Here is a 16279-nt window from a genome sequence, read left to right on the forward strand (position 1 = left end):
AGAATTATGTCCTTTAGGGTAATTTATTTAGGTGTCCCTTGTTGCCACCACGCTTCCAGCTCCAACTCGCTTTAAGTGTCATACGTAAAATGGGAGAAAAGAAGGAATAAATTTGCCACAACGTGATTTACGGTTTGCGATAACTTTCAGATACAAATATGAATCAACATTTATTATTTCTTCAATCATAACCTTAATAGTATATAAAGTATCAAGTGTATAAAGTATCAACGGGGACTTTACTAGTAACAACGTTTTATGCTGCACTGTAAGCAAATGCGCAGGCGCAAGCTCCACCCCGTGACTAAAGCTCGTGACTAAAGTACTTTTATCACGGCTGTGGCCGTCTGTGTTTAAAATATCACTTTTTGTGTCTCAAAATCGTGGAAAATTTTACGCTTTAAAGGAAATAGAAAAAATATTTACTTAATATTTACAATATAAATCAATATAATTTTAATTGATATTTGCATTTAGAGGATAACTTAAATTATAATAGAAGGGTTATCAAATAATATATTTGCATCTCATCGACCTCATAGAAACTATCCGGTATTTCATTTCGGATTGAATTGGGGAAATGCAATAATCTTGGGTTATTATAATAGCCGTTAACAGTTCCCGGAGTTTGAATGTTACAGGTCACGAAAATCGAAACACGATGAAAACAATCAAGCGAACTGAACCGCTGGGAAATATATTAGATGTGTTGCGAGGAAAATTGCTCAATTATAAAAGCAAATAAACCGAAAATATTTGTAAATATATGTTGTGGGCGCACATTTAATCGTTTGGTAAATTCGCAAATTGTTTTTTTTTTCCTTCGCATTTCATTTTGTAAAATGCGTAAGCGCCCTGGTGCAAAAAAAGCAATTAACACAAACTGGAGAATTTACCCCTCGCGTGCATCGGCAGGGAATTATAAAATGGGAGTGTGCTAAAACCAAGTATATTTAATACCATGAGGTTTTTGTTTTTTTAATTACGTATGCATACATGAAATATGCTTTTAATAAAAATGCAGCGTGGAATATGCGGTGGAGTAAAAAAAGCGTCCTGCCTGATCTCTGGAAAATTATGCGTTTCTCATATACAGACAATAGCAATGCACATTCTTTAGAAATTTCTCGAAAAATGATTCAAGTAATAATTAATTAAACAAAAATCCTTATAAAAGCATTAAAATGAAGTCGAATAACTTTGGAAATTAATAATTTAAAGTATTTGTAGGTTATCCTCTTGAGAAGAAGTTTGGTTAGGAGATAGATTTACAATTTCCAAATGTAAATCAAAATGTAAATTGCAAAGTGCACTTTCATTATACTCTTCTTTGTTAATCATGCCTATAGATTTCCAGGATTTCCACTTTTCCACACTTTAAATGCGATTGCCATGATGCGATGAAACGAAACCATTTCCGGTAATGAAGGAGTTAAGTTTAAGCGTTTCGAGTTTCCAACCGACCATACTTTATTTACTTTAGCACTCTAACCACGCATAATCTCATGATTTCCTATAGAGTTTTATCCGTTTTTAATTTATTTTTGTAGAAAAATCAACCCACAAAGTGACCAAAATGTCTAAACTGGCTGAAACTGAAATTTCAATTAAGTGATGTTCATATAAGGGTGGAAAATTTACGCGCGCATCGTTTGGCTCGTGTCGGGTAACATAAACATGTTTGCAGCAGCAGGATGCGGTATCCTGTAAACTACTCCATCAAGAGGCATAATTAAAACGTAATTGCTTTCGTTTACAGATGACGAACCAAACAGGTTAATGTCACATCAGGTTACCAAGTCATCGCAAAATTATCGTCTTATATTTAACAGTTGTACGGGGGTGAGTTCTGCAAATAAATGAAGTATCTCTGGATCTGCAAGTTGGAAATTAAAAGCTTCTTTCTCATTTGCGCCGCACGCAAACATCGCATCAACGCGAGTGGCACAAGAGTGCGCTAATGAAAATTAATGTTTCGCCTTTCGGACACTTTTTACACGATATTTGCTTCCCAAGAAGCAAAAAAAAAACGAAAAAATCTAATTTATGAGTGTGTCTTCTCCGCCAGAAAGCGTGAAATAATGTGCGAATGATAATTTATTGTTTTATTAGCGTTGCTTTCTGAAATGTTGTTTTAATTTTCGCTCGCATCCACGAAGACAAGGATACGAAAATGATGGCAGTATAGATCCGGAGCTGCGCTTGACTCAACGCTGTTCTGAGCTTGAGAAGGGCTTAGAGCCCATGTCGCCGTCGCATGGGATAAGGTAATTAAGCGTGCGGAAGTGTAACTAAACCGCTGACGTTTCGCGTAAGATGGAGTGGCGCGCAGCTTATTTTCGATCAAGCACTACTCCAGCCGCATGCTGTGTCTAACTTTACTAATTGGCTATTAGTGGCGATCTGTAATGACAAAAGTCGCATCGACAAACGCCAATCCCAAACAAAGATAAACGAAAATGAAGAACTTCCACGCTGATGAGAGGAAGATATCTGAAAAAGTTTTAATATCAAATAACGGAGAAAATCGAAGAAAACTATTCCAACTTCACTGGACCACGATGCGTTCGAGATTAACATATAAATTGTACACTAGACTGTGGCGCATACAAAGAGGCACAAGAGGGTTGCACCCGATCTCGATCTGATTGCGTATGTGTCGATTTGCATATCGCCACACGGTCAACCACACATCCTACATCTTCTCTAGTGAGTGTATCGTAGAGTGGATGAGTCTGTCGCCGACGCGTTAGGAGTGTGTCCTGCATAAATTTAAATATTATATACTTTGATCAAGCGATGCAATACGCAATAGGGGTATTTCGATAATCCCAAGATATGAGGGTATAGCATGCATACATTGTAATGTTTTTCATGTTTTCGTCAGGCCGAACAAATTACATAGCATTTTTCCTGTGTGAATTCTTCGCAAATATTCACTAATTAATTTTCTATGGCGTATAATCGACGCGTTCTTTTAGAAATTAAAATCTCTTTGTTGTTTAACAAGGCGCGTTTTAATTAATTTTATGTACATAGCATCTTATCTGTGGCCCTCATTTTGATTCACTTCAGTGGGTCGAATTTTTTATTTTTTTAACTTTTTATATTTTCAGCTCCGGCGCGTTGAAATAGCAATGATTAAAGAATTTTTACCTCTTTTAATTATGTGGCCCTGTAGCTTATACATAATTTAAATTTAAATTTATTGCAATATTTAATTTATTATTATAAGTTTTTTAATTAGTGTCGAATTCCTTCGACAAGTATGCTTCAAGTATGGCTCCCTTTTTAAATTTCATTACTTATCGTATTACAAACAAATTTCCTAATTAATGATTTTAAATTAAATTCCAAGTTGGGAAGAGTTACGATCAAAGGCGACTATTTTGGCTGCTACAAGACGTTGCATTAAAAGCTATTAGGGACTAACCTGAAGTGAAAAAGGATCGTTCATTGTCCGGAACAGCGTAATAAAAGTTTTAATCAAATTTCCAACAAATCTACGTTTACCAAAAAACCGTAACCTCCAAAGGTGTCGCGTAGATACCAGAGTAATATATCTTTCAACCGCCTAAGACTAGATTTTGCTCGTGTAGCAAAATCTATTGATCGCTAGCGTTATTAATTGCTGCGCAACGAAAACAAAATCATCTCATGTTTCCTGCCTCCAACAAAGACGCACTTTAGTTTTGAAGGTAATGTGGTCGTGATGCAGGTGTGCGCGGATTAATCGAGGCAATTTATTATTATTTGTGTTCACAAAGTTACAATTAATTTCACTTTCACGGTCGGAATTTGGTATTTAGAAAAATTATTCAAATACCACATTACTCTCAGCAGGGCGAAGAGAATGACAGGATTATTAACTCTTGATAGGTCGAAAAGCGCAAACTACCTTAATGCAAATAGTCGTCAGGTTAACCTGCTCCGGTTGCTACTTGTGGTCTCCACTGGATTATAAGTTATACGGAGAATGATGGAATAAAGTCATTTACATAAATTTCCGCTCTAGTCCCCATTAATCAAATCAAATGGACGTATAATACAAATGTAGACGTGACAGGGATGCGACATGCAAATCTACAAACGAAGTTTTCCTCCTAATTTCATTGCATCACGTTGATTTCCAAACTTAAACTTATTTTTACTTTAAAAGACAAATATAATGACTCACCATTTGCGCTTAATACTGTATACCTCAGCAATAACCTTCCGGATCCCCAACGTTGCAGGATTTCCAGTGGATGATCAGTTTGTCTTAGCGGACACTCTGTAAGAAATAAAAATAGTTACTACAAACGTGATGTCTCAAGGGTTGCGGATAGCCAGCGTTATGTAAATAATTCATTGTCAGTCTTTTCGTGTTCTATTCCATTTCCAACCAGTTGAAGGCAAACGAAATCGATCGCATGCTCAAGGATGAACAAATCAATAAATGTCCACAACATAAACATATCTCTAATGTCTTTTATATTACATTTATGTTCGTAAATTATAATTTCAAATCAGATGCAATTTAAAGTTTCGCGTTATTACGTTAAAGAAAACTCAGTAGTTGTCTGTTTTATATTAAAAACAGTCTTTCAGAAGATAAAAAATATAATTTAAAAAAAAGTCAACGAGAAGGTTATAAAGCCATCCTGATTGGACACACTTGAATGCGCGCCGGCGTTCACGACGTTATTTAACTTTCTTTGAAACAGGGCAAAAAATAAAGCTAACTATGTCTAGGGCTTTTATGTCTGAGGAAAAATTTGCTAAATTTGTTTACCCATTCGGAAACCTTTCGGCGGCGCAAAACCACTGGCGATGTCATAACCGGCTCGCTAAATTTCGTCCTTTCCGAAGTAACAACCATCATTTTTATATTAATTTTTAAAATGTCACTACTGGAATTATTTCAAGTTATAAAATTCGATTAGTTTTATCAGACGGACGCGAGCGACACGTAATAAGGCGAGTTTTCAACACCGACTAGTTCGTTGCAAGTTTTCCACCACACGAGCACATAAAACGAAGATAGTTCGATCCGTTTTACCACACACTGACTGTCAGCCAATGTACTGAATGTACTTAAAAGGTACGCCACGCCACACGTACACTCCATATTGATTGTCATGATTAATTTAATGACAATGCTCTATTGCGTTTTAATATACCTTGCCCACAAATCAGGCAACTTTGACTTGTATTGTGTGTTTATGTTTACTCTTTCCGTGGGTACTAATTGAAGGGTTGGAAGGCACATCTGGTGACAGTGCAGGAGAGGTACGCAAATAAATCCTACGTCGCACAGCGCACAGAATAATCAACGGACTTTATGTTGAGATGAACTTTTGGGTTTGGGTGTCTGGAGACTAAAGTTAGCGAAGGGTACGTGAACACGGCGTGAAGGTAAATTACGATTACGGATGTACAACGTGTGCAAATTGCGTCGAATTTCGCCATCAAATTTCACTCACTTCGATTGGTAATTACAAAAATGGTCTCTTTCCGTGGACCGACACGTAACCTTTATATTGACCACTTTACTTGATACGGTTTAACTTGTTTAATTTTGTAGATTGCGGAAACCGCATCCTGTGCGGACAATACAAATAAAAGCAGCTGTGGCGCAGAAGATTAGCCGAATGGAATGGACCCTGACTGTTGTCAATTTCAATTATTTAGTAATGATTGTACCCGAAAGCGCTACAAATGCAACAGTTTCGAATAATCATAAAAATAAAATAAAAAAATCAATAAAACTTTGCTTTATGTGGATAACTCTGGAATTGAGCCTTTTTTATTCACATGACATAATATTTATCATTTTCGGAGAAAGGTCCTTTACGGTTGTTAACTTTTTTTTATGCTTGGCGTACCATGTGGCCTGTTTTAGAAAATGTGATTCATTTGCACTTTGTGCTTTCTTTTTAGGACGCAAGTCTAAACTCGAAATTGGCTGAAAAAGAAAAGGTTGTAAATTGGAAGGCAAAAATGCTAGACGTAAAATGGAAAGCGTAAACGAAAAGAAACAGAACAAACTTTGCAAGGCGACATCCTTCGTCTCGTGGCGAAGTGTATAATTAAAGGACTTATTGAAATGTAAATTGCACCCCTTTCGGTGCGAAATATAGCGAGAAAGAGAACTTGAGTCGACAATGTTTAAGTTGAACGTTCGCCTTGGTGTTAATTTTACGTTCTCGGAGGGTGGCGAAAACGCCGGAAAACGTAAAGAGAGCGGAAATCAACAAAAAACGGCTTCGCAGGTGGAGGACGCGCTTCGTTTAAAAGTTTTTCAAACACGGACTTAATTACTTAATACCGCGTTACGTAAATTTACCTCTTTCGTGCGGAAACCCCTCGAGGACACAAGAAATATTTCGAATTATTTGCACGCGCGCGCACGATTGAAAAATCCTTGTTTTAATACCCTGAGCGTGCTTTTTCATGTTTCGTTTTTACTGGTATTTACTCTGGCAGACCTGCGACCCATCTACGTGCTGGGCTCGCTTTTAATACGCATAGATAAATTGAAATAATCCTTGTATTGGAATATGGAATATGTCAGTGTCCTGTTTCCAGATTACAGATTGAATTAATCACACGTGCAACATGAATAACGACAGCATGAAACAAGACCGGGGATAAATGATTCAAATGTTAGAAATCAAATAAAATGGATAACATCGTTCATCCTACCTCCACGCTCAGGACACACTGCAATTAGGTCGCACGTTTCGTCTCCAGGATCGCGACAGCACTCAATTAAATCCGAGCATGTGGTTTCCGGCGTCACCGGCACATCCGTAGTCGATCCATCGCCAAACACCCGCACGATCATCTGAAAAGATTTAATTTAATTATATTTACACGCATATTAGGCAATTGAATCGAGTTAATCAAAACGCACGGTGTCATTGCACCAGAGCGTTGAAGTAATCGCTCGTGGAGAAGCAATTATCGAACGACTTGCTGCGGTGGAAGCGCCGCAGACTAGTTTTGTAGGGTTTGTGTGCAAAGTTTATTAATTACGCTGAAAAGTTTGAAGCCGCTCAGCGACCACGATGCATGCCATGGTCCAAATGCGACGTACATCGCACATTCGCTATTTCCGCCGCGCACGTCGACGCCGAAGCCAGTTAATAGAATGGGGTGAATGAGAGGAATCGATCCGAAAGCCGTTTTATATCAGCCAACTATTCAAAACTTGCTAATTTCCTGCAGCCGGTCGTAACCGCGACCGCAGTTATAAGACAATGTAATTCAATTATAACAAGTCCGCTAAAGAAATTAATCCAAAACTTGATTTATCCAATTTGTAAGATTTATGAATATATTAACTAATTAGATAATATTTTAATTTATTTTATTCGGAGTTACTTAAAGTTGTAAAATAATTCCGAAAAGGATTCAAGTTATTCCTTGAGAATGTTATTTCACTATAGGCAACCCAATATACACGTATACACACGTAAACAAGCACTCACTTTGGATGCATTCCTTTCCTCGCATGAATAAATATTAATTGAACATCATAAATCAAAAGGCTGTTAATTAAGCGTCTCATTCATTAGTTACGTTTCAAGTAAGTAAACGGCTAGCGTAACGATTTCCTGTTGATCGCAATATGCGCGCGCCGTTTCGTGTCATTCGCGTATTTCGCGTCCTTTGTTTTTCGATCGAGCGTTGAGATAATGTTCTTTACCTTCCACGGTCGTTACTTATGTAATGTGCTTGACTTCTTACGTCGACGTTTCGTTGGTTCATTGTGCTTCGCATTAGACACATTCACGTAGCGCCGCAGATTGAAATAGCCATCACACAGCAACCACAACAACAACAACACTCCAATGGAGCAGTTTTTTATTGTTCATTTACAAATATGTATTTTGTTTACCTTGGATGATCGTTAAAATCTCATTAAACGTTCAGAAAAAGAACGTTGCTAAAATTAGTGGATTTGAAGACAATGCTGGATCGATTTGCCATCCTCTGCCCGTTTACGATTACTGTTTGCACCGAGTACTTAGATATCAGTACGCCATATATAATCTTGCATGCGTAAAGTGAAATCGAATATCTAATGATCACAAAAGCCATGCGGGAAAGAGATACACGCGAATTTCGGGCACCTTGGGACGTGAGCCTTACATAGCTCGCACGGATTAAGTTCATGATATTTCCGAGGTGGTTCAAATTACTTCAACAAAACAAACATGCGTCATGTTACTCACATGTGTAAGATTTTCGCTTGAAAGAGCGCATTACATTTACAGACAGCGTAATCCCTTGGAGTAATTGTATAATTCACGTCGAATGGTTTGCCACTGTCGATGAAATTTATTAGAAACGTTGTCAACCTCGCTGCGATCAATTTAGAAGAACAGAACGTTAAAGACATACCGTTCTTTACGATAAAAAGTGTAACTGTATCATGCCATACCGCAAACCTGCGTCTTTCACCTCTTTCATCTTGAGCATTATCGCTCAAACTCGTAATTCGCATATTTTCTTAGATGACTCGCGGATCGCAACGGTTATAAATTGTCTTGCAATAATTCACCGGCCAGTTCTTTAATGGCCAGCAAAATGATTACTAGGAAACTAAGCTGGGAACATTGAGGTATCAAACTGGCAGTTTGATTGCAATAATGTGCAACTTAATTCGTCATATACTCACCGGCACGTACGACGGCATAGCATTCTTGGGGATCCCTTTTGTGGATGGTTTGATGTCATCCAATGCCATAATTATTATAATTCATCTGGAAAATTCAGAAAATCAATTTTTCAATGCAGAAGACATACATAACTGTTATAAATTGCAATAGGTACCCTTTTGGAATATATTCTATACTACACATTCCCCCACCACTTTTAGCGGGTTTGCCGCAGTTATAAAAGGGCTTTTAAGTCCTTTAAGTGGCTATACTAGTGACATTTGGTTTAAATTTCTTAACGGGACTAAACAAAAGTTAAAATATTTTTATTTGACGCAACCCACAGAAACCATAAAAGAAAAAAAAAATCGTCTAACACAATATATTGTGTTCATGCTGTCAATAAAAATAACAGCACGCTCACTTTCTGAGAACAATAAATTAATGCGTTTTCTTGTTTGCCCACGTGCCCTAGTCGAACTCTTCAGCAGCCTTTTAACAATGAATATAGTCATGCTAGCCTGACCATGTTGACATATAAAACCAAACTTAAAGTTCACTACAAATTTGACCGTCGTAGGTGTAATATTACCAACATTTACAGTGACTAATTATTGCAAAGGGTTGTGGATTGTGTTGCACTGACACTTGACATTTGTGTGACGTCTAAGTCATCAGAAATGGTTCCGACAGGACAAAATGCGAAGAAAGAGTTTTCGTTTTATTAAAATTCTGTCCGCATTACTTATTATATCACTCATCGCTCCTAACGCGGCTCTTCCCGCGTCTAATAAACATGCCATTCAAGCACGTGATGATAAAGCTGCACCAACTGGTGCTGGTGGTGTTGGTGGTACTCCACTGAGCGGCGGTGGTGCATCTTCTGCAGCAGCATGTAATACAGCTGGTGGCGATGCAGGCAAAGACATGTCAGTGGACAAAGCAAAAGCGTCTAATATAGCTCAGAAAGCCGCCAATGAAGCAAAAGCAGCCCAGGAGGCACAAGCGGCGGCTGGTCAACAAGCCGCCCATCAAGTAAAAGAACAACTTGCGGAGAAAGCACTTGAAGCTGCTGAGGCTGCAGAGGCGGCGCTTTCCGGAAAACAAGCAATCGTTGAACAGCTACAGGAAGAAGTGCGTGAAGCTGAAGCTGTCGAAAGAGAAGAGGCGAATGCCATTCAGCAAGAAGCCGCCATTGCTGGTGCGGCAATGCAAGCTGCACAAGAAGCAAACGCAGAAGTAAAACTACTCGGTAATGCACTGCAAGTCGCGCAGGCGCTAGCCGCCAACGCCGAACAATCTGCACAAGGAGCGCAACAACAAACACAACAAAAAGAGCAATTAGTCGAAGCGGCAAAAAACAGAGAGGCGGCACTTACAAAACAACTAGAAGCGGCACGTACTGATCTAGCGAATACCAAAAAAGCTGCGGCTAAGGCAGCTTGCGCTGCGCATGAAGCGAAAGAAACTGCAATGCGCAATAAACGAAAATCACAAGCGGCGAGAAACAACTAAACTGCTTACGGACTCAACTTTACGATATTTATATCTATTTATTAATGTATTAAAGTAAAAAAATCCAGAACAATACTCGTATTAATCAAGGACTTCAATGATCCGCGAATATCTCGCATGGTTCGGTGACTTTTGCGACTCAGCGCATCGAAATTAGTTCCTAAGAATGAACTTTTGAGACATTGTAAAAAATGTGAAGGCATTATCTTTAAATCAGTCTCGGAGTATCGCTAAACATGCCATATCGTGCTAAGGAGACTTCCGTTTTGACAAAACAAATTAACTCGTACGTGTGTCTGCATTACCATTGAATCAGATTAGCGTGGATTAACCTTTTGTTAGTCAACTAATTAGTCACATGCAGACGCGGTTACCTTTATTTATTCATAGGATATATAATGGTCCTTACATACGGATAATTAGCAGTGCGATGTTAGGTAGGCAACATACAGTGCATTTTAAAATTAGAAAAATTTCTACGAAATGAAGGTAAATTTTCAATGCATTCTTTTCCTGGATAAGATAAACTGGTGGATAAATCTCTGAGTCGTTGAGTCTTTTCTGCTTGACTAGAAATAAGCGAAATAGGCATTGCATGACCGTAATCATCTGTCGATTTAACTGTTTCGCACCATGAAGTGCGCACAGAAAGAAAGAAGCAATTGAAGCAGCAAGCAAAAAAATACTTGGATTCGACGAATTAACGTTTGGCCGACATGGAGTCAACGAGTATCTACAAGCGACTATCCGTTATTTCAAACGACTGCAAGCTGCCATCTCAAACCTGATCGCGCAGATATTTGATCATCAAATAAACAAAACTAAGTTTATTACACATTGTGTGCGCAACAATGTGAAAGCGTTTTAATGGCAAACTTAACACGGAAATTTAAAGCAATTTACATGAGAAAAATGTACAACACAACTGCACAGTTTATTACACGCCGTACGAAGAATAAGGTAAACAAAATCGCTGGCAATTAAATTCATTAAATTACATACTACTTTGACGCAATGGCAGGGCCGGCAATGCCATCTGGTACATTCTAGTTATTATAATTATTATTAAAGCCGCGGCACGACACTATAAGGTGAGCACAAGAGTCCGAAGAACCGATAGAAAACGTAAGATGTAAACTTCATTCAAGCACACGACAGTGAAAAGATATTACTGTTGAGGCGATGAAGAGAATTGCTTTCCGCGACGTAACAGAGAACTGTGTTCAATTTTTCTACTTTAATTAAGCCATATTACGGCGGCGCAATTGAGTACGTATTGCATAAAAACAATCAAAGTCGTGCGGACCTGGTGTACCTGGTTGTTGCGTTTTTGTTGTTGTTGTTGTGCATGCGAATCGTGCGGATGAATCATTTCGCATTGTGCTTCCATCTCAATAGCAATACGTTCGGTCACAAGTCACAATGTCTCATATCGTTTCCGCCCACGCTCTAAAAATTATATTGCGACTTTTTAACTGCCTACATACTCATAAAACCTATCAAGTCGAATGGTCTGCAGTCTATGGATGCATACGCGATCGACGACAAATACACTTTGTACTATTATGTTACTTATTCGTTACAAATTTGTAATTGTAGTTAACTAGATTAATTCCTTGACAAATTGTATAATAATGGTGGTTAAACGCCTGCGGTATGGTCAGTTGCATACTTTTGATAGTTCTGATGATAGGTTAGGTAAGGTTATGTTATGCAACACAATATATAATGTTAATATAACTGAAATCATAAGGAAAGTGCAAAAAATATTGCTGTGTACATAATATCTTCAGAAACAAATTTTTAACGATTTATTAACGACAAGCTCCACTTGTTCGGCGAATTTGGTTACAAAATAATTATCTGTTGCGTTGTGGCGCACGATTTTCAGATTGCGTAAAGCATGTTTCATGCCTCACGTTGTTCTCTGCCCGACCCGAAAAGGTAAAATTAGCCGCAAATCACAACGAAACGAAATCTAAACAAGACACACACCGCTCGAGAATGAAGAACGCCGAACACCGAGCGAAATTAAAACGCAACAGCGCCATCAACACACTTACCCAGTAAAAAATGATTGCGAGCCGGCTGAAACGATCCCAGGCAACAGCCAAGCAAAGCGGCACAACAATCGAACAACGAAATGTAAGTTGTAAGTACGAGAGATGGAAGTCCACTTTGCTCTCACTTAAAAATGGCGTGCGCTTTAAAAAGCTAAAGGTTAATTGTCGTGAATTATCGAATTGTGCCAATCACGAAGAGCCGCACGTTTACACACTCGTTGCGAAGACAAATTGAAAACTCTCTCGAAAAACAATTCGTTTAAAGCAATGCCAGACCACAAATATTTTTGTTTCCGTATTCATGTGTGTTATCTAATATTCTTCGATATTCATAAATTTACTACGAAGAGGCGTGTTTTCATAAATTACTGCCATGTTTGATATATGAACGCAACGTCTCAATCCAACCGCAGAATCCCCACAAAACACGAATTGAGATAAATTTGAGAAGCATTCCAACAAATAGCATGCCATCACATCGCATTTGAGCAATCAAATCGAAAATCAAGATCAACGACATGCGAGCACCTTCATTCAGTATGGCCATGTACAAGAAGAATATGTATTGCAAAGGAAACCAGGCGAAACAATTCAACGAACATTTCTGGCGTGATGTATACGTCCGGATTCTCAGCGTCCGGCAAAAATTACGTTAATTAATTACGTCCTCGAGGTTTTGTTTTTGTTTTTTAAACAAAATTACATTTACCTTGATGTGTTGCCCTTTTTCCTTTTGGGTAAAGATGTTTTAAGGGTGTATAATCCAAAATTTTGCACAAAACAAACACAAAACAATAACTGAGTAGCTCACAAATTAAGTTACGGTAGGCAACCAGCACTACTTAAGAGCCCTTTTAACTTTACCGTCATAACGCACTGAGTTTCGATTACTTAGTGACTTTGACCGATGAGCGATGTGTGATACGTTAAGCCACGGCACAGTAAGTTATTGAGGATATTGGGGATATCGAGAATGAGAACGCGTCGAATGCGATTCGCGGTGAATGGTGCGACCGCGGCCGGTGTTCGCGACACGACTGTTCGGATCGCAAAAGCTGCCGATCCGCGGTGCGGAAACGTAGTAAGAATCCGTACGGACTCGTCGGAGCCGTAGTAAAAAGAACCATTCAAAGTTGACGTGTTTGTACCAACCGACGCGTGGTGGACGCCGGATTGTGCTGGACATGCTTCGCTTCCTTTGCTTATAGCCGAACAAATTCGTTGATTTGTTTATGCGTTGTCAAGGTAATCACGAATCAAGGTAACGAACAAAAATACAATAAATTACTTTTGGCAAAAATTGAGCGAGGAAAATACTGGCATAATGATATTTATTGTGAGTATTGAATTCAATTTCAGATTGAAACAATAATAAATTTAAAAAATGGCAATTTGCTTTGTTTTACGGTTCATTTTTCTCTATTCTAAAATTGGTTCCAGAGTGCCAAGAAAACTTTTGTAATTTGTACCTTTTGTAAATATTTTAGTATATAATATTGCTATTAATAATAATATTATGGTTTCGAAATATTAATGGTACCAATTTGTCACCAATGCTAATGGTACCCGACAACATTTCAAAACTTTATTCCTTGGCTATAAGGTAGGCAGCCAGAAAAACGCAAATCGCTAACCTTAAAGTTGCGCATGCTGGTTGTGTTGTGCTTTACAGTCGTGCGTTCAATAATTCCATATTTTCTACGGGTTGTTTTTAATTTTAACCCGGTAAAATGGGGAAAGGTTTGTAATTTTACTATAATTATATTATATATAAGTAATTTCCTTTATTTCTTACAGATAAAGAGAAGAATGCAGCCTTAAAACAAGCTTATAAATTAAAAATGAAATCCAAAGCAAAAGAGCGCAAGCAAAACTTAAAAGAAAAACGCGCTAAACTTGTAGTGAAAAACCTACCATTCTCGGCCACTGAAGAAAATCTAAAAGCGTATTTCGGAAAATTTGGAACAGTAACAAATATCCACTTGCTTAAGAAAGAAGATGGCATGCTTACAGGTTGTGGTTTTGTACAATTTGATGCTGTGCAAAAAGCAGCCAAAGCTAAACATCATCTAAATGGAAAAGAATTTATGGGAAGAGCTCTTGAATGTGACTTTGCTATGCCCAAGAAACAGTTTGATAAGAAAGTATATAATGAGAAAAGAAAACAATTTTGGTTGGACCAGAAAATAAAAGAAGAACCAATTGATGTTGATACTGTTGCAGAAAAACCAACAGTTGATGAAAATGTTATTGATTGTAATGAAATAAAAACAGAACCAAATGAAAATATTGATGAAGCAGTTGTAAAAGAAGCTGATAGTTCTTCAGATGACAGTAGTGAAGAAGAAACAGAACCAAAAGAAGAAAATGATGAAAGTTCCTCTGAAGATGAAGAAGAAAAAGAACCTAAGGAAGAAAGTCATGAAAGTTCATCTGAAAATGATGAAGAGGAAGATGCAGATTCAATGATTGACCAAAAAGATGAAGAAATTGATAGTGGTCTTGATGAAGATGAAAAACTGTCACAGACTACAGAAAAGAAACAAAAATATGAGTCACATGATGTCACAGAGGGTAGAACTGTTTTCATTAAGAATCTGCCTTTTGATGCTACTAATTCAGACTTAAAGGAGTGTATGAAGCAATTTGGGCCCCTATATTATGCTTTAGTATGTGTTGACAAAATGACAGAGCATTCCAAAGGCACTGCATTTGTAAAATTCAGAGTAGGTTTTATAAATTTAATCTTTTCTCATAATTTAATATGTATGAAATTTCAGAATAAGGAGGATGCTGATAAATGTCTTAAAGCAGGTACAGAATTAACTTGTTTAGGAACCATCTTGGATTGTCATCCGGCTGTTGGTAGACAAGATATTCAAAACAAGTCAAAGGAAAAAGAGAAACAGAAAGATTCTAGAAATCTTTACCTTATTAAAGAAGGAGGTAGGTGCTTCTATTTATGTTTTGTTTATGTCTTACTGAATATAATTAATTATTTGCAGTGGTTTTGGCTGGTACAAAGGCAGCTGAAGGTGTATCAGCCGCAGACATGGCGAAACGTCTACAACTAGAGCAGTACAAAACGCAAATGTTGCGCAATTTAAATATGTTCATTGCTAGAACTCGTCTTATAATCCACAATTTACCAGCGACTTGGGACGACAACAAATTACGAATTCTTCTGAAAAAACACGCAGGTCCCGGCGCTGTCATCAGGGAATGTCGTGTCATGCGCAATTTAAAAAACGTCGACGCGAAGGGTGTAGGTTCATCAAAAGAACACGGTTTTGTTTCATTCACAACTCACGAACATGCTTTAAACGCTCTACGATCCCTAAACAATAATCCACACGTATTTTCTGCTAGTAAACGTCCTATTGTTGCATTTTCAATTGAAAATCGCGTTATGGTTAATACAAAACAAAAGCGCTTAGAAAAATCGCGTCAACTTAATCCCCTCGCACGTCAATTTGATGCAGGTGCAAAGAAAGATCATCAAAGTTTCAAGAAACGTAAACGTGAAGAAGATGGCGACGCACGGAAACGACGTCCGCAAATCATCGAAGGTGATAAGTTTGCAGGCACGCAAGCAAAACCTGGTCAAATAAACAAAATGAGATCTAGGTATAAACTGAATACACAGGCGCAATTGCATTATGAACAAGTAAAAGCTGAAAAGAAACAGAAAAAGAATGTTCATAAGACTTTACAGCAAAAGAAAGAAGAATTCACTCGACAAGACGGGCAGAAAATTAATAAACAGAAGCGCGATCGCGATATTAAAGACGATAGTTTTGCCAAAATGGTAAACGCCTATAAAAATAAACTGCTTAAGACTGGTTCCAGCAACCAATCTAATAAATTGCAAACTAGAGGAGCGTGGACAGATGGGTAACTGTAAATTTAGAAAATAAATTAATGTTATTTGACTATTTTGTGTACTTTCATATTTGCAAATTGCAAATTCAAGTACTATCAGCTTGTTATAAAAAGAAGCACACAACAATGCACTGTCACAAACATGAATATTATTTTAATGATTGTCAAGCG

The 16279-nt window shown here is 37.8% G+C and overlaps 3 protein-coding genes across 3 annotated transcripts in view; 2 read left to right on the forward strand and 1 right to left on the reverse strand.

Moving 5' to 3' along the window:
- Positions 1-13279, reverse strand: part of ASPP (Ankyrin-repeat, SH3-domain, and Proline-rich-region containing Protein) — a 63587-nt gene extending 50308 nt beyond the window's left edge. Inside the window, exons 1-4 of the mRNA XM_065303369.1 lie at positions 12936-13279; positions 8669-8753; positions 6688-6829; positions 4178-4273 (exon numbers count right to left, since the gene is read on the reverse strand). Coding sequence (XP_065159441.1) covers positions 4178-4273; positions 6688-6829; positions 8669-8737 — 307 coding nt within the window. The 5' untranslated portion in view covers positions 8738-8753; positions 12936-13279. The remainder of the gene's footprint in view (positions 1-4177; positions 4274-6687; positions 6830-8668; positions 8754-12935) is intronic.
- Positions 9260-10236, forward strand: LOC135791982 (uncharacterized). The gene has a single exon (XM_065302599.1). The coding sequence runs from the start codon at positions 9348-9350 to the stop codon at positions 10161-10163; it is 816 nt and encodes a 271-aa protein (XP_065158671.1). The 5' UTR covers positions 9260-9347; the 3' UTR covers positions 10164-10236.
- Positions 13280-13813: 534 nt separating the features above from the next.
- On the forward strand, positions 13814-16161 carry LOC135792698 (RNA-binding protein 28). Its single transcript, XM_065303371.1, has 4 exons — positions 13814-13966; positions 14024-14952; positions 15007-15172; positions 15232-16161. The coding sequence occupies exons 1-4, from the start codon at positions 13957-13959 to the stop codon at positions 16122-16124; spliced, it is 1998 nt and encodes a 665-aa protein (XP_065159443.1). The 5' UTR covers positions 13814-13956; the 3' UTR covers positions 16125-16161.
- The last annotated feature ends 118 nt before the right edge of the window (positions 16162-16279 follow it).

The sequence above is a fragment of the Atheta coriaria genome, unplaced genomic scaffold (genome assembly GCF_025399875.1).
Source record: "Atheta coriaria isolate IRGN ID8LTWV9N9 unplaced genomic scaffold, Caltech_Dcor_3.1 hic_scaffold_5_pilon, whole genome shotgun sequence".
NCBI lineage: Eukaryota > Metazoa > Arthropoda > Insecta > Coleoptera > Staphylinidae > Dalotia > Dalotia coriaria.